Below are 19,219 nucleotides of genomic sequence, written 5' to 3' on the forward strand. Positions count from 1 at the left end.
CTTATACCTCTCTCATTCCACCCTGATAACATTCTCAAGTGCTTCACAGAAAGGGAAACACAGTTTCAGCTTCGACTGTGAAGGAAAATATTTCCATTTAGTCTTCTTAACTTTCCTGTACTCTTCCTCACATGACTCCTTCTTAGGAGGGTTGTCTGGGGGAAGGTCCAGTTATTACTATTCAAAATACTGTGGAGCAAGAAGATTGACTTTGGTCTCCTCTCCTAGTGATAATATACATTGGAAGGAGTCAAAAGACTGCTGTCTAGGTCTTCTGGGTATTTTTTCCTCTTTTGCTGAGCACTGCATGCATTAAGAAACAAGTTGGTGGAGAACCATAATAGGATGACTGAAGGAAGAATCACTCCCTATGACATCTGTTTCTTTTTCTCCTAGATATTAGAGCTCTGTGTATTTCTTTTGAGATCTGTTTTTCCTCCGCTCCTCTGACAGAATAGCTGATATGTTGTAGTGTTGCTGGTAGGAGAAATCTGATGATTTTTCCCCATCTTGAACAAGGGTAAAATGAGATTATTGTCTGCTTTCAGATTTTTTTTTCCATCCTTTAGATCAGTGGTTCTCAACTTATTACACATTGTGGGCCGCAGGGGCTGGGTGGCAGGGCAGCAGCAGCCTGGATCCCGACCCTGGCATTCCTCTGTGTGGGGCCAGCCGGCTCGCTGCCCACCCCAGACTTCTGCCACGTGGCTGCCCCAGACCTCGTGGGGCCACCAGGTTTCCCCAGGCCCCCCATACATACACACTCACAGAAGGAAGCACAAATATGTATGCAAGCCAGGGGTGGAACCAGCCTCATCCTGGTGGGGGGCTGAGGTGGGCCTTAGCCCTCTCCCCTGTGGTCCTGCCTCTGCTCCTCTTTTCCCCCCAAGGTTCAGCCCCTGGCCCTGTCGGACGCTGGAAGACGGGGCCAGGTAAGAGCTGCCCAGGCAGAGGACCGGGCTCCAGGGCCAGCAGAGCCTTCGGGGAGCAGTGACCACAGGGGCGGGGGGGGAGGGGGAGGCAGACAGGAGCCTGGGCTAGAGTGGGTTAGTCTGAGCCACTGTGGGGATCCCCAGACCCACCACCTGCACTGGGTGGCACGCCTCAGCAGGCAGGAACACAGAACAGGGGCTAGCACCCTTGCCCCCCCTGCCTAGGCTTACTTCTCTGTTGCTGCTGGAGCTGGGCACCTGGCCAGCAGCTGCCACTCTTTCCATTCCACCTTCAGAGCTGGGTGGCTGGAGAGTGGCAGCTGCTATGGGGTGACTACAGGGGGACCAAGGCAAATTTTGGGGTGGCTATAGCCCTCGCAACCCCCTCTCCACCCCCGAGTGCCACTCTAATGCAGACACACACAGTACATGGGAACTCAAATTATACACACTAAGAGAGATGGGTATACAGCAGTGATTCTCAAACTTTTCTATTGGTGACCCCTTTCACATAGAAAGCCTCTGAGTGCGACCCCCTTTATAAATTAAAAACGTCTTTTTATATATTTAACACCATTATAAATGCTGCAGGCAAAGCGGGGTTTTTGGTGGAGGCTGACAGTTCGTGACTCCCCACGCAATTGCCTTGCGACCCCGAGGGATCCCGACCCCTCTGTTTGAGAACCTCTGGTATATAGCATATAACATACACACTGTACACACATAAAGTATATGCACACACTAGATGGCCATTCACATACACCCCCACACAAGAGGATATGCAGCATAAATGCACTGTAAACACTCAAGGTCAGGCACAAAATACACAAACTATAAGCACACATGGGTACACAGTGAGCACAAACTTCATACATACACACTTTGTGAATTCTTTTACACTTCTACCATATTAACGCTTCTAGGAACATATATTATTACTAATTTCATAAAAATACTTTTCAGCATTGAGGATAATCAAGGCTGAGATGGCTTCTCTTCCTCCATGAAGTCAGTGACATAGTGGAGGTCACTGTTTACTATATCTGATAGTCAAAGGATTGGTATTTTCCCCACAAACTACTTTGAGCTGTGTAAGAGGTCAACCTAACACTTATACTGGAAAACCTGGAGAAGTTTTCAAGCTTGAGGCACACCTTCTGTAAGTTTTGTCCCCAATTTCTTCTTCATTTTTCATAATTAGTATTGTTACTGAGAAAACCCGCTTCTTTTGCCCATCAGGGAGCAGGGATCACTCTATAAAGCTAGTAAAGGGCAATCTGATTATTATTCAATTGCCCATCCTTCCCCCATCCCAGAACAGTCAATGGAAAACCATCAAAACACCTGCAAACAATCAAAACCACTTGGAGATAAAAAAAAGGAACTTTAGAGCAGACAAGGGATCACCCAATCTATGAATAAAGACAAAGGACTATTTCAGCATAACAGAGCAGAGAGAGGCACTCTGGATCTGTTCACTGATAGACAGCCTATTGAGCAGGGGTGTTTTTTCATGAAAGATTGGAGCCTGGTTTCTCTGAAGTCAGCCAGCTCTGAACTTTTGGGAGGAAGCTACTTTATTATGTAGGAAAGGTAAACATTCATAAGTGTGGCCCTAGTTCATGTGTTCTTATTTTGTTTTGTATTGTAACCACTTGTTTCCATCACTCTCTCTTGTTTCTAGTGGAATCGATACTCTTTCTTAAATAAACTTTCCTTTTATTTCTTTACAATTGTTGTGTGTTATACAGGAGGAGTGATTTAAGGTAAATATGGTAAAATGGAGTTACACTGCTTTTAGGATTTCTGTGAGTATTCAGTGTCAGAGGTTGGAAATCACAGGGGACTGATTTGAGGGGACTTGGGGACTGAGTCCACCTCTTGTTAACCTGCAAGGCAAAGAAAGGGCTGGTATAGCCCACAAGAGAGTGCTTAAGTGGCTGAAAAGCTGGTGGTTTTAGGGAGTCTACACCCAGTTATCCCTCAAGCAGGGATAGCAAGGGATGTCACAGACCCAAGTACTCGGAAAACCATCACAACTCTTTATATGTTTAATCATTTCTTTTTTTCTGTTCATCCTCTTATCTTTCTCCTGTTCTCTTCTCCTATTACCCTCTGTTCTCTGTCTCCTTTTATAGGAGGACTTCAGAGAGAATAAACTTCCTCTCTTTACTGCAAGAACACTCAGGCTATCAGTTTCAATGCTGATAGTGAACCGGTGAAAGAAAAGCGCTGATTTATGTACTCACTTCCACAGGCATCAGAGTGTGTTTACATTTGTAGCACTTCCATCACCACTGAGAGCAGCGCATTGAGGATAGCTATACTACAGCGCAGCCCTCTCCATTTTGACAATAGGTCTTGTGGGAAGGGGTGGGGGTGATCGTTTATTTTAATTATTTAATGGCAGTGGATGTCAAGATTCAAAATTAAAGCTTCATAGCCATTAAAAGAGAAACTGTCAACATCGCATGTCAAAATATACAAAATAAATATCCTTAAATCAAACTCTAATAAGTTCTCAAGCTGCATTTTTCTCACCTTTCCAATCTGTAAATTTTGATTATCAATGGAAATATTTTTCTTTGGTTTGGGAGTGTACAGTGAAATCAATGCTTACCGAATTTACTGATAAAAATCTAATCCTTCCAAGCCTACATATTTCTAAAATGTTAAAAAAATTAGGCCAACATTTTCAAAGTCAGATGTCTAAAGTTAGGCTCCGGAATCTGTAAACATAAATGGCGTGAATTATATAGGTGCTATTGCTAAGCATCAACACATCCTGCTAAAGTCAATGAGAGCTGAAGGTGCTTAGCACCTTTCAAAACCAGGTCAGTTCTATTAAGGCGTCTAAATATGGATTTCAGAACCTAACTTTAGGCAGTCATACTTTAAAATCCTGGCCACGAACTATAAAGCCTGATTAAAATTGTTGTACTATAAAATACCCCAATCAGTTTAAATAAAGGTATCAAGTCAGAAATTAGAAGGGAAAAACCTTACTGAGTTTTTTAGATTTCGTCAGGTTGATTTTGCCCTGTGGCAATATAGCTAGATGAATATAGCAAATAGCAAATATAATCTGTCATGCTCAGTGACAAAAAAGGACTTAATGTATAAAAAGGACAAAAATGCATTTTTATTTTCATGCTGTTTTTAATTTTAGAGACTGCTCCAAATGGCAGTCAGGTCATCTATTCAATATTTAAAATTATTTTTTACCATTTCCAGTATTTATCAGGTAGGGTATTAAGAGAAGGCCATACACACACTGTGCATTCCAACGCACAAAAGCAGGGAGGAGGGCTTTTTCATGTAACACCTTAGGAATTCTCCCCAGCAAAACACTTCCAGTGTTGAAAGACAATAGTAATACTGTACCTTGATTTCTTCAATTTCATCTGGCACTATCTTGTATGCAGATATAGTCCCACCCAACCTGAAATTGGGAGAAGAAAATATTCTCATAACCAGTATCACAAAGCATGGAATGTTCTTCATGTTGTCACTGTTATTTCTCAGTATATTAGTTCTGAATGTTAACTTGGTATTTGAGCAGTTCAGAAAACGTTTCTTTCATTAACCAAATAAAAACCTTTAAGTAGTTAAAATGAGCATCAGAAATAAGGTGTGCTTGGCCAGCCTTAGAGGTAAGATTGGTCAACCAAGCAGGAATTACCATCATTAGGGCTTTATTCTTTTACTTCAACTGTCATTTATTACCAGATTCTACAATTTTTTTTAAATTATAAAATAATAAAATATAATACACCCTGGGGAGTTGGCAAACTAATTTCAAACCAGACCTAAAAACGGGGGTAACAAGCTAGTAGGGAAGGAGGACCTAGGAGATATCAACAGGAACATGCAGTTGTTCAGCAAAGGGAAGCGGCACAACACGATGGAGCAGATTTTGGGGATGTAAAAATAGCTAAACAGAATGGACAAGTAAAAGATCTAAGGCTATGTTTTAGTCACAGATATTTTTAGCAAAAGTCATGGACAGGTCATGGGCAGTAAACAAAAATTCACTGCCTGTGACCTGTCCATATATACTATATACGGTACTATTACTATATATCCCTGACTAAAACTTGGGAGGAGGGGAGACAGCTCGGGGGGGAGGGGGTGCAGACCAGAGGGGGCTGCAGGTGCTTGGGGTGGGGTGCGCTGCAGGTGCTCAGGGTGGAGGATGCGCCACGGGTGCTCAGTGTGGGGAGGGCAACCGAAGGGGCACCACGGGTTCTTGGGGAGTGGAAGGGGAGTTTGGTGGGGCTGGTTCCCTACCTGGCTCCTGGGAAGTGGCAACCTCCGGCCCCAAGCTCTGTGTGTTGCCTCTGCTCTGCCCCAAACCCCAATTCTGCAGCTCCCATTTGCTGGGAACCACGGCCAATGGGAGCGGCAGGTGCAATGTCTGTGGGCTGAGGCAGCACACGGAGCTAGGAGCTGAGGGAAGGGAGTTCCTGTCGTCCATCCAGGAAGCCTCCCACAGGTAAGCATTACCCCAATCCCCAGTCCTGAGACTCCCCACACTGAAACTCCTGCTGCTGGGGGGGCTCGAGACTGCTCCAGCAGCAGCCGGTGTGACTACTCAGACAGCCCCTGGGCCAGGCACACCGGCCGCTGCAGAAGTCACGGAAAGTCATGGAATCCATGACTTCCGTAACCTCCATGACAAACACGGAGCCTTACTAATTAGTAAGTTTCTTATAGGTATTGTGGAAGACATGGATCTTCAGGAGGTATTGAAGAGCCTGATTCAAAGCCCTCTGAAGTTGGAAAGACAACCACTGACTTCAATGGACTTTGGCTGGTATCCCATATGAAGAGAGAGGGTAGCGGCTTTATGGACCAACCCAGGAAAGGCATTTCATATACAGGGACCAACATGGAAGAAAGTCTAGAGATAATTGTGAAGAAAGAGACAAACAGAACAACTCATTCCTCATAGACCATCAAGAACTACTGGATTGTAAAGCCTACAGAAGGTAAAAACTTCTGGCTGCTACAACTCTGAGCTAGATTTGAAAAAGCAAACAAATATTGAACATGCCACAAAAAAGCCCCTCAGCCATACACTCCTAAGGTAGCATTGTTTTGTGATGGCACTTCCGTGTTGATGTACATTACCAAATATGTGAGGCGGCGGTAGAGATTCATTTTGCTCCACATTCCTAGCATACAATTTGGCAGTAAAGGAGTTATAGCAATTCATTTAATTTAAACGCCATGGTCATGTAGTTATGTTTTTTTTAATAGTTCACATTTTTAAAAATCCTCCAAAGTTTGAAATCTCCACTTAGAAAATTGGAAATTAAATTTCATCTCCTTAATGATTCTGTGATTTCTTTTATAACTACTTATTTGGGAAGCTTTAATAGATCTACATGTAAATATTAAAAATGAAAAAATTAGTAATTACAACACTGAACTTATCATTTTGTTTAGAGAAATATCATACAGTAAAATAATCATAACATTTCTCTATTTAGCAGGGCCTTCCAATATTACAGAATGACCCTCTTTACATCACCTGGGAATGTTGTTTTTGGTTATTTTATTAAATGGAATGAAACTATTGACTCTACTCATATTTCTCAAACCAGGGGTATCTATCAAATGTTAATATTCAACAAAATTGCACAGGTCTGCTGTTTTTCAGGAGAAGATATTTTGAGTATTGAATAAATGGTAACCAAAGACCTGAGTATCTATTTGTCCTTTATTTTGCTGGGTACATAAATGTTGTGGCTTTGTTGTTTTTTTTAAAACAACATGTCCACCGCATATACATACAATCTTTTTTTCACAACAATTTCTCCAGTATTTATCCTCATTCAGTCTCTATTTTTTAACTGGACTGGTATGAGGCACCACTGAAAAAAATATGTTAAAGAAATTTTATTTTATTATACTACAAACTAAGGTTGATGGTCCTCATTTCCAGATCAAAGCCCATTTCTCTGGCATAATTTGCCTATCCAAATTCTTTCCCACCATATCATGCATTGCCATTTTTTTAAAAAAAGAAAGTTGTCTGGAAAGATTGATATGTTGGTTTTAACTTTTGTGTTTCTTAATCAAAGCTTCTATTAAAAATATCACTCTGTATAAAAGATACTTTTTAAAAAAGTTGAGAAACATCATGCCTAAGTAGAAGGTACTGGTACAAGGGGAGAGCGAGCCAGTTATAGTTTTAGTTTCCAAATAAATTAGAAGTTTCTTTGGTAAACAGCTGGCCAACTGTATGTAGTCTATGGCTTTCCCTACCCAAAGCCCCTCGAGTAGCCTTTGTAAAGGATGTGTATTTGAAGAATGTATACTGCAAGATCTTACTGTCATTTGCTGCTCCTGTTGAAGCAATGGGACTAAAACGCACAATAATAAGTACTGAGGCTGGTGGTATGCATTTGCAGGATTAGGTCTCTATTTTACAGGCACTGATATTCTCCCCCAAGGACATGCTACCCTGGTTCTGTTCCTACCATGAAGCACCATCACTGATAATGACAGTACAGCTCTAGGAATATAATTAATTAATATTCCCCCTGCTGGCTCAGCTGTAGAACAGAACTAATTATTTTCTAGGTCCTACAGAAGTGAAACCCATTTAGAAAAAAATGTAATGACAAAGCAGTGGAGAATTATCAAATATTTATACAGTTAAATTCTCTCTCTCTTACTTGGCAGAGATGTTTTTTTCTTTCAGCTAGAAAGATATATATGCAGTTAAAATATAATGAAACAGAGCTTTAATTTATTATATATTTGCTTTTTTAATAAAAACATTTTTTTAAACCAAACAAGATTTGGCTTGTGTGTTCTGGCTATACATCTCTCTACAAGCAAGTCACCTTTAAAAATGATTTGTTGCATGTGGAGTGAAACTGCTTTATGAAAAAATGTAGGCTATGTCATGGTAGGAAAAATTATTCCTATAATTCACCACTGGTGCACGTTCACTGGTGGTAGCAACAGTGGATACTGAGGCATAGACAGGACACAAGCATTTTCACCAACATGGTATTTAATTTATGAGCAGTTAGATGACATAGAGTATGTCTACACTGGAAAAAAAAATCGGCTTGCCGTAGGTTGCCGACCCCTGCTACAGCTAAACATTACCAATTCTTTCTGCAAAACATTTCTTAGATATGACCTTTCATAGAATCATAGAATATCAGGGTTGGAAGGGACCTCAGGAGGTCATCTAGTCCAACCCCCTGCTCAAAGCAGGACCCATTCCCAACTAAATCATCCTATCCTATCCATCCACAGAGCTAAACTCTATCACATCTTGAATACTGCAACAGCCTTCTCTCTATGTACGTCTACACTACGGGATTATTCCGATTTTACATAAACCGGTTTTATAAAACAGATTGTATAAAGTCGAGTGCACGCGGCCACACTAAGCACATTAATTCGGTGGTGTGCGTCCATGGTCTGAGGCCAGCGTCAATTTCCGGAGCACTGCACTGTGGGTAGCTATTCCGTAGCTATCCCATAGTTCCCGCAGCCTCCCCTGCCCCTTAGAATTCTGGGTTGAGAGCCCAGTGGCTGATGGGGCAAAAATCATTGTCACGGATGGTTTTAAAATGTCGTCAGTCATTGCTTCCTCCGGGAAAGTAACGGCAGTCAATCATTTCGCGCCCTTTTTCCCTGGATTGCCCTGGCAGACTCCATGGAGCCCATTCAGGTTTTTTTTTTTTTTTTTTTTTACAGTCACCCTATGTGTACTGGATGCCGCGGACAGAGGCGATACTCCAGCGCTACACAGCACCATTTGTTTGCTTTTGCATGATAGCAGAGATGGTTACTAGTTGTTCTGTACCATCTGCTGCCAGCGTAATTTGGCAATGAGATGATGGTGTCATAAACAGATAGCTAAGGGTTAATGTCTCTTTCACCTGAAGCACCTGACCAGAGGACCAATCAGGAAACTGGATTTTTTCAACTTTGGGTGGAGGGAATTTTGTGTCTGAGTCTTTGTTTTCTGCCTGCCTGCTTTCTCTGAGCTTTGGAGAAGTAGTTCTGTTTTCTAATCTTCTGTTTCTAAGTGTAAGGACAAAGAGATCAGATAGTAAGTTATATGGTTTCTTTTCTTTGGTATTTGCATGAATATAAGTGCTGGAGTGCTTTGATTTGTATTCTTTTTGAATAAGGCTGTTTATTCAATATTCTTTTAAGCAATCGACCCTGTGTTGTGTCACCTTAATACAGAGAGACCATTTGTATGTATTTTTTCTTTCTTTTTATATAAAGCTTTCTTTTAAGACCTGTTGGAGTTTTTCTTTACTTCAGGGAAATTGAGTCTGTACTCACCAGGGAATTGGTGGGAGGAAGAAATCAGGGGAAATCGGTGTGCGTTGGATTTGCTAGCCTGATTTTGCATTCCCTCTGGGGAATAGGAAAGTCCTTTTTGTTTCCAGGACTGGGAACGGAGAGGGGGAGACACTCTGTTTGGATTCACAGAGCTTGTGTCTGTGTATCTCTCCAGGAGCACCTGGAGGGGAGAAGGGAAAAAGGATTATTTCCCTTTGTTGTGAGACTCAAGGGATTTGGGTCTTGGGGTCCCCAGGGAAGGGTTTTCAGGGGGACCAGAGTGCCCGAAAACACTCTAATTTTTTGGGTGGTGGCAGCAAGTACCAGGTCCAAGCTGGTAGCTAAGCTTGGAGGTTTTCATGCTAACCCCCATATTTTGGACGCTAAGGTCCAGATCTGGGACTAAGGTTATAACAGATGGTTATCTGTCCTTCTGTACTGTCTGCTGCTATCATGGGTGCCCCCGGCTGAGATCGGCTGGGGGTGCAAAGGCAAAACTAGGAATGACTCCCTGAGTCAATCCCTCCTTTATGGTTTCTAAAAATAGAGTCAGTCCTGCCTAGAATATGTGGCAAGTGTACTAGAGAAGCAGTGTATCAGAGAGCACAGCTGCTCCATGTCAGATCCTGCAGAAATGACGAGCTACATGCCATTCACAGGGGGTGCCTCTGCAGCAACCCCACCCGTTGCTTCCCTCCTCCCCAAACCTTCCTGGGCTACTGTGGCAGTGTCCCCCCCATTTGTGTCATGAAGTTATAAAGAATGCAGGAATAAGAAACAGTGACTTTTTAGTGAGATAAAATGAGGAGGAGGCAGCCTCCTGGTGCTATGACAGTCCAGGCAGGACATTAAGCAGTGTGGAGGAGAGGAGTCCAGCATGCCACTGCTATGATAGTTCAGGTAGTACACAATCTTTTCTTTACACAAGAAAGGGAGGGGGCTGATGGAGCTCAGACCCCAGTTGCTATGATGAAGACAGTTACGAGCCGTTCTGCCCCATCTACTGGGAATGACTGAGAATCATTCCTATTTTCACCCAGGCGCCCCTGGCCAGCCTCACCTGAAGCCAGCCAGGAGCACTCATAGGTTGATAAGAAGGACAGTTACCAGTCCCTACTGCACCATCTGCCACTGGGGAGGGGAGAGGAGTGGATACTGCTCTTCACTGCTGCAGCATCGCATCTACCAGCAGCATTCAGTAGACATAGGATGACATTGAAAGAAGTCAAGAAACAATTTTTTTCCCTTTTCTTTCACGTGTGTGGGGGGGTAAATTGACGAGCCATTCCCTGAACCACGCCAGACAATGTGTTTGAACCTACAGGCATTGGGAGCTCAGCCAAAATGCAAATACTTTTCGGAGACTGCTGGGGACTGTGGGATAGCTGGAGTCCTCAGTACCCCCTCCCTCCCTCCATGAGCGTCCATTTTAGTCTCTGGCTTCCCGTTACGCTTGTCACGCAGCACTGTGTAGCCTGTAGATTTTTTTTTCAAATGCTTTGGCATTTCGTCTTCTGTAATGGAGCTTTGATAGAACAGATTTGTTTCCCCATACAGCGATCAGATTCAGTATCTCCCGTATGGTCCATGCTGGAGCTCTTTTTGGATTTGGGACTGCATTGCCACCCGTGCTGATCAGAGCTCCAAGCTAGGCAAATAGGAAATGAAAATCAAAATTTCGCGGGGCTTTTCCTGTTTACCTGGCCACTGCATCCGAGTTGAGATTGCTGTCCAGAGCAGTCACAGTGGTGCACTGTGGGATACCGCCCGGAGGGCAATACCGTCGACTTGCGGCCACACTAACCCTAATCCGATATGGTAACACCGATTTTAGCGCTACTCCTCTCGTCGGGGAGGAGTACAGAAACCGATTTAAAGAGCCCTCGTAGTGTGGACGGGTACAGCGTTAAATCGGTTTAATGCTGCTAAAATCGGTTTAAACGCATAGTGTAGATCAAGCCTCTGACTGTGCCAAATACAAACTTGCTCTGCTCTTTTCCATTCAGAATGCTGCTGCAAAGATCATTTTCCTGGTCTGTTGCTTCAATCATAACCATAACCCCTCTATTTCAATCTCTCCACTGGGTCCCCTTTCTCTACTGCATGGAACATAAACTTCTTGTATTTACTTTCAAGGCCTTTCACAGTCTGCCGTTTCTAGAGGTGACTCTCTCCAGGTTATCAGTAAGTCATACAGGGGGTGGGGAATAGTGGAGGGATTTACTCTTTTACTGTACTGTAATGTATCTGTTATACAAATAAAGAATGAATTTTGGTTTCCAGGACTGTCTACTTGGCACCTTTCACTAGTGTAAAATTTACATATACAGAAAATTAAAACAGTATCACTAGTGCACTTTCACATAGAGTATGAGTCACTACTGGGCAAAATGCAATACGCAATTCTGTGGCCATAGTGACCTTGCTAGAAATGGGCAGAACCAATCATTAAAATTCTGTGCACTTCACACAAGAATAGTAAAAACCTGCCTAGTCTGATCTGATAAGTGCTCCGAACAGGAAGTTAAAGCAGAACAGAAATTATTCACTTTTATTGGTGTTCGTTTAGCTATCTTACAAACTTCCCCCAAACAGACAGCCCCACCATGCGAGAATTGGAGGGAAAATGGGGGCTACACAATGTCACACACATACAGACAGAGGATGATTAAAATGTCAAGAGGAGTGATAAGAAAACAGCATGTCTGAAGAACATCAAAAGCAAACCAAGACTGCAGGCCAGCCTAAGAATCTGTGCATCTGATGTGAACGAAATTGAAAGATATGATTTTAAGATTTCTCTGAAGTACTTTCAGCTGTCACTGCCAGCACAACCTCTGTCTGGCAGTGTATTTATATTTTTTAAAACACTAATATTCTGAAAATAAGCCAAAACATGTCAGAATCTCTTTGTACACACTAAATTATTTTCTGTGTAGTTTGCAAGTTAGGATTGTGATGGGCTTTCCCTGTCATTATCACCCTTTTCAAATATCATTTAGAAATACATTTATTCTTCGATGAAATACATATACATTTTTAAACTTCTTAGGTGGTCTTGGACTGAGGCAGTGTTGTTTTGCTTTCATAATCTTAGCTCTGACCAAATATGTCTTTATATGCAGTTCTATGTTTAGGGAGTGTCATGAGAAGCTAAGCTATTGATTCATCTGTTAAACCTTAATAAATGAGTCACGCTGATGCAATGTAGTGTTCTAAAAATAACTGCAGACAGCTTGGCTGCTGTCATTTGCAGAAGTTCTCAGATGCCATTTTAATTAACATTAATCTTTTCTCAGGCAGATCATGCTGTCGAAATGATGCCAAGGCTTTCACTGCTATTAGAAAGCTACATGTCATCAGTGAAATTGTGCTTTCCTTTTTAAAAAAAACAACAAAAATCCCTCTGCTCATGTTTTTCCAGACGTATTTTACAATTACATTCATGCTATTTACCAAGAGGGAACTCTCTCTTCTGATGTATTTATAAACGATTCAGACTATTAAAGACCTGAAATGTTATTGGAGAATGAATGTGTGATTGTAAGCAGATCAGAGGACTGGGAATCAGCATTCTTAGGCTTTATTTCCAACTCTAACACTGATTTGTGCAACCTGAGGCAAACTCCCTTAGCCAAATCTTCAAGTCTTGCTGAGCCACATACAATGCAGGACTTAAGGGGGTTAGGCAGCAAAGGTATCCTAAAGAAAGGAAGCTGTGCTCTTCCCCAATCCTGGGGGCAGAGATTAAAGCAGACTCAGTCTGATCCAATTTATGCAATCATGTAAAGGCCCCCTAGTAACTGTTAAACCTTCCAGGAATTGTCATAGCACATCGTTTTGGCCATGCCGACTACACAACTGAAGGTTGAAAGGTACAGAGCTCATATAGATGGCTATATGCCAAGCCAGAATTTCCCTATGCAAAGGAAATGCCCACCTGCCCTGAGAAGGCAGTTTTACATCCACTTTGAGTTGCAGGATATATCAGATGCTAAGGATCTTCCCTAGCTTCACTCTAAAATGGCTATAATAATTAGGGATGTGACAACAATTTTTTTCTAATTTTGAGCCCTAGGAACATTTGGGAATCTAAATTAGGTTAAGAAATTAAATGATTTGAAGTTCATGTTCTATCAGTTCCTGTCTGTTGCTGACAATAGCAGATAGAGTTAGCTAAAAAATATGATTTTTTCCCTCATGAATTTTCATGAGAAAAATCATAATTCAAAAGTTTCCAGTTAGGAAAAATGGTTTTCCTTTGAAAACAAATGAAAATTAAGAAAGTGTGGAAAAACCTATATTTTCTCCCACCTTTCTACTGTTTTTCAATTTTTGATCATGGTAAAACAGTAACAACATGTGAAAATGGATTTCCCCCCACTTTCTGACAGCTTTCCAACTGGAAAAAATGCCAATATTACTTTGTTACTTTCGCTCACTTAAAGAGAAAGATAGAAGTAAAAGATTCCCCATTTTTCTCAGGGAAAAAGAAAAAAAAAAGTTAAAAACAGAAGAAGTGGGTATTTTCCCACAATTTCAAAATGGAATAGTTTAAAAGTACTGAAAAGTGATGTTTTCCCTCCCTTCAGAAGGGGAAAGGAACGTTTGATATCTTGCTCTTACTTCCTCCCATAGGGAGAGATCATGGAGATACAATCAACTCCACTTAGTTCCTTCTAACCCTAGAAACCTGTCCATTATACATCTTTGATATCTTCTGCAGTGATGGTGGGAGGCTGATAATAAAATAATAATAATTGGAGATATACCTATCTCCTAGAACTGGAATGGACCATGAAAGGTCATTGAGTCTAGCCCCCTGCCTTCATTAGCAGGACCAAGTACTGATTTTTGCCCCAGATCCCTAAGTGGCCCCCTCCAAGACTGAACTCCCAACCCTGGGTTTAACAGGTCAATGCTCAAACCACTGAGCTATCCCTCCCCCTTCTCTACTTTGGAGTAAGAGGCTGCTCCCTCCCTAATCCTGCATCCTTGGCAAAGATGTCAAGGAGGCCCATTATCCTCCTCCTAATGCAAATAACAATGTATAGGGGGCAGGTCGCCTTTGCTGCCCTGCATTTGGCAGCACGAGGACTAGGAATAACTCTTTCCTGTCTCGCTGCAACAACCCTTTAAGCATATGGACCAGGGAGGACCCAAACTGCACTAAGATAAAAGTCACCTTTATGTGGCTAAGGGAAACCCCACTTCTGTACAGATCTGAGTGTGGTTTTCCTATGTATGGATGATACCAGAGCAGAGTTTTCCTTAACAGAGGGTTACTCACCTTATGCAGTAACTGAGGTTCTTCAAGATGTGTCCTCGCCATGAGTGCTCCACTGCAGGTGTGGCAGCGCCTTTGTGTCTGGAGTCGGAGATCTTCAATAGCAGTGCCCATCGAACCATACATGCACAGCTCCCCTCCTTCACGCTGTGTGCGGGACGTATAATATAGCGCCCTGTGGTCCAACTGCCCTCAGTTCCTTCTCTACCAGAGCTTCATGTTACACTCCGAAGCAGAGGGGAGGACGGCATGTAGTGGAGCACCCATGGGGACATACGTCTCTAAGAACCTCAGTTACTGCACAAGGTAAGTAACCCTCTCCTTCTTTGAGTGGTGTCCCCATGGGCGCTCCACTGTAGATGACTACAAACAGTGCCCCTAGCTGGAAGGTTGGGATGTCAGAGCTCCTGATATGACTGACGATAGGACCTTACGTACAAGGACAGTGTCCGTGGAGGAATCTTGCATGATGGCATAGTGTTGGGCGAATGTATCTGAGGATGCCCAAGTGACAGCCTTGCATAGATCTATGATGGGAACATTACTGAAGAATGCAATGGAGGTGGAAAGAGCTTGTGTGACGTGTGTCCTGATAGAGGGAGATAGTTGCTTATTGTGAAGTTCATAAGCTAGACACATGCACTGTGAGATACATTTAGAGAGGCATTGTTTCAATAAAGCTGTACCCTTAGACCATTTGGTGGTGGATATAAAGAGATGCAGAGATTTTCCAAACGGCTTGGTTCTATCCCAGTAGAATGATAATGCATATCTCATGTCTAAGGTGTGGAGAGCCACTTAAAACAAAAAATAATTGGAGATATATCTATCCCCTGGAACTGGAAGGGACCACGAAAGGTCATTGACTCCAGACCCCTGCCTTCACTAGCAGGACCAAGTATTGATTTTTGCCCCAGATTCCTAAGTGGCCCCCTCAAAGATTGAACTCACAACCCTGGGTTTAGCAGGCCAATGCTCAAACCACTGAGCCATCCCTCCCCCGACTTCCTGTTAATTTTTGTGCAGTTTGGGAAAAAGGGAGGGGAGATATATGGGTTGATTCAGATGGAAGGATGTAATAACTTTGGGCAGAAATTTAGACTGTGGACAAAGAGTTACTTTGTCTCTACAGAACACCATATGTGGTGGGTATGCTATAAGGGCCGAGATTTCTCCCACACGTTGTGGGCTACAAGAAAGGCCATTTTCATTGCTAGATGTAGATGAGAACATGTTGTCATTGGTTTGAACAGAGATCTAGTGAAAGGGAAGAGAACTAGGTTGGAGTTCCAGGGCAGGATAGGGACACGTATGTGTGGGTATAGATTTTGAACACTCTTTAGAAATGCTTAACTAGAGGATGTACGAAAACTGAGCATCCATCCACAGAGCAGTGGAATGCAGTAATTGCACCCAGGTGTACGCACAGAGAACTATTAGTTAATTCATTCTATTTCAGCTGAAGGAGATAGTCCAGTATGAGAAACTATGGGGCATGAGCCGCGTCGACCTGCCTTGCAACACACTAAAGGTGGAACCTGGTCCACTTATGTGCATAGGTTTACCTGGTAGCGTTGCGCCTGCTATTTATTAATGTGTGTCTTACTGACTCTGAACAGGCTATTTCTGGACCCCGGAGCCATGAAGGAGACACACTTTTAGGTTGAGCAGTTGCAGATTGGGGTGGCAAATGTGTCCCATGTCTTGTGAGAAGAACCAGGATGCTGGAGCAAGGTTGATAGGCCAACATAGAGTCATGTGAAGCAGGCAAGTGTATCAGATTTGTCGTGGCCATGCTGGGGCTATTAGTATAACCCAAGCATGGTCTTCCTGTATCTTGCATAAGACTCTGAACAGAAGGGGAAAAGGAGGGAAAGCGTAGAGAAAGCTGCTAACAGGGAGTTTTGCAAGGGAGTTCTCCCGGTGAAGGAGGAGCACATACAGCATCTGTGGGGACCGTGTGCTGTAGCTGGCAGTTGGAGGTGGAGCTACTAGGAAGGTTTGAAAGCTAGAAGCCTCTGGTAATTGGCTGAGCCTTAACCAGTGGGCGGGGCATTCACTCAGGCCAGGGCTTTATAAAGCTGCGCACAAGCGACCAGGGAGCTTAGCGACCAGGAGCTGCTAACAGGGAGTTTTGCAAGGGGTTCAGAAGGGGGTAGGAAGGGAGGGGGGGTCCCTTGTTGGTCTCACCTGTGACCCATTGGTCCCCTGAACCTATGAACTGAGCCACATCCAAAACCTTTCTGTTTACAGCAGAGAAGAGCGGACAGGGAGCTGTAGATGGGAAATTGAGAGAGTTTGACAGAGGAAGGCTTACAATGGTGAGGAGTACCCGCAACACCTGTGCCAGCACTGCTTCTGTCTCCTCCACCTGCGCCTGTAGCCAGACAGAGCACCAAAGCATGGATGCTTTTACCCAGATTCTGGTGTGGGCTTGCAAAGACTGTAATTTGCAATTTCCACTTACTGATATCCAGGGTGGGGGTGGCATCCAATGTGAAAGGTGCCTACTAGTGGAATCTCTCAGGCAGCAGGTGGGAGAGCACAGGAGGAGGTGGCTAGGCTGAGGGAACCTCCTATACAGAGCAATTCCTGGACAATATCCATGTGGAGACAGATGACGGTGCTGTCCCAGTTGACAGGACTACCGACACACCAGTGGAGGAGGAGATGCCTCAGGGTGTGTCTGACACACCAGTGGAGGAGGCGGCTCAGGGTGGACACAGCCAGCTGGTCACTTCTAGCAGCAGGCAGTGCTCCACCGCTGCTGCGAACCCTCCTGCTGTGGTAAAAGATAACCGTTATGCTCTTCTTGATACAGGAGAGAAGGAATCACCCCCAACAGTTAAGGAGGTGAAGCCTCGTACCCCTAAGGTTGGGAGGTCTGCTGCCACCACTGATAAGAAACGTAGGGTAGTGGTGGTTGGAGACTCTCTGCTGAGGGGGACGGAGACACCCATCTGTCGCCCTGACCGTTCATCCGGGAGGTATGCTGCCTGCCAGGGGCCCGTATCCGAGATGTTATAGAGGCATTGTCGAGGATTATCCGGCCCTTCTGACTACTACCCCATGCTACTCATCCATGTGGCACAAATGATACTGCGAGGTGTGAGCACTGAGCAGATCAAGAGGGACTACAGGGCTCTGGGAGTACGGGTTAAGGAGTTTGGAGCGCAGGTGGTATTCTCTCGATTCTTCCTGTTGAAGGTAGGGGTCCGGGCAGAGACAGATGCATCGTGGAGGTGAATGCCTGGCTGCGAAGATAGTGTCGCCAGGAGGGCTTTGGCTTCCTCGACCACGGGATGCTATTCGAGGAAGGACTGCTAGGAACAGATGGTGTTCACCTTTCGAAGAGGGGAAAGGCCTTATTTGCGCACAGAATGGCTAACCTAGTAAGGAGGGCTTTAAACTAGGTTCGACCGGGACAGGTGAGCAAAGCCCACAGGTAAGTGGGGAACAAGACCTGGGAGATGGGTTGGAAACAGGAGGGAGCACAGGCTATAATGGCAGAGAGGAAGGAGGGTCAGGGCAAAGCTGGGAGGCAAGATCAAACCAGTATCTTAGATGCCTATATACAAATGCATGAAGTATGGGTAATAAGCAGGAAGAACTGGAAGTGCTAATAAATAAATACAACTATGACATTACTGGCATTACTGAAACTTGGTGGGATAATACACACGACTGGAATGTTGGTGTGGATGGGTATAGTTTGCTCAGGAAGGATAGACAGGGGAAAAAGGGAGGAGGTGTTGCCTTATATATTAAAAATGTACACACTTGAACTGAGGTGGAGATGGACATAGGAGACGGAAGTGTGGAGAGTCTCTGGGTTAGGCTAAAAGGGGTAAAAAACACAGGTGATGTCGTGCTGGGAGTCTACTACAGGCCACCTAATCAGGCGGAAGAGGTGGATGAGGCTTTTTTCAAACAACTAACAAAACCATCCAAAGCCCAAGATTTGGTGGTGATGGGGGACTTCAACTATCCAGATATATGTTGGGAAAATAACACCGCGGGGCACAGACTATCCAACAACTTCCTGGACTGCATTGCAGACAACTTTTTATTTCAGAAAGTTGAAAAAGCTACTGGGGGGGAAGCTGTTCTAGACTTGATTTTAACAAATAGGGAGGAACTTGTTGAGAATTTGAAAATAGAAGGAAGCTTGGGTGAAAGTGATCATGAAATCATAGAATTTGCAATTCTAAGGAAGGGTAGAAGGAGGTACAGCAGAATAGAGACAATGGATTTCAGGAAGGCGGATTTTGGTAAGCTCAGAGAGCTGATAGGTAAGGTCCCATGGGAATTAAGACTGAGGGGAAAAACAACTGAGGAAAGTTGGCAGTTTTTCAAAAGGACACTATTAAGGGCCGAAAAGCAAGTTATTCCGATGGTTAGGAAAGATAGAAAATGTGGCAAAAGACCACCTTGGCTTACCCTTGAGATCTTGCGTGACCTACAAAATAAAAAGGTGTCATATAAAAATGGAAACTAGGTCAGATCACGAAGGATGAATATAGGCAAATAACACAGGAATGCAGAGGCAAGATTAGAAAAGCAAAGGCACAAAATGAACTCAAACTAGCTATGGGAATAAAGGGAAACAAGACTTTTTATCAATACATAAGAAGCAAGAGGAAGACTAAGGACAGGGTAGGCCCACTGCTCA

At 43.6% G+C, this 19,219-nt stretch overlaps 1 protein-coding gene across 1 annotated transcript in view; it reads right to left on the reverse strand.

Annotated features, from left to right (window-relative positions):
- The window catches only part of GPHN (gephyrin), a 562,913-nt gene that overhangs the window by 321,419 nt on the left and 222,275 nt on the right, over positions 1–19,219 (reverse strand). Inside the window, 1 exon segment of the mRNA XM_030559799.1 lies at positions 4,317–4,374. Within this exon segment, the coding sequence (XP_030415659.1) occupies positions 4,317–4,374 (58 nt within the window).

The sequence above is a fragment of the Gopherus evgoodei genome, chromosome 4 (genome assembly GCF_007399415.2).
Source record: "Gopherus evgoodei ecotype Sinaloan lineage chromosome 4, rGopEvg1_v1.p, whole genome shotgun sequence".
Taxonomy (NCBI): Eukaryota; Metazoa; Chordata; order Testudines; family Testudinidae; genus Gopherus; species Gopherus evgoodei.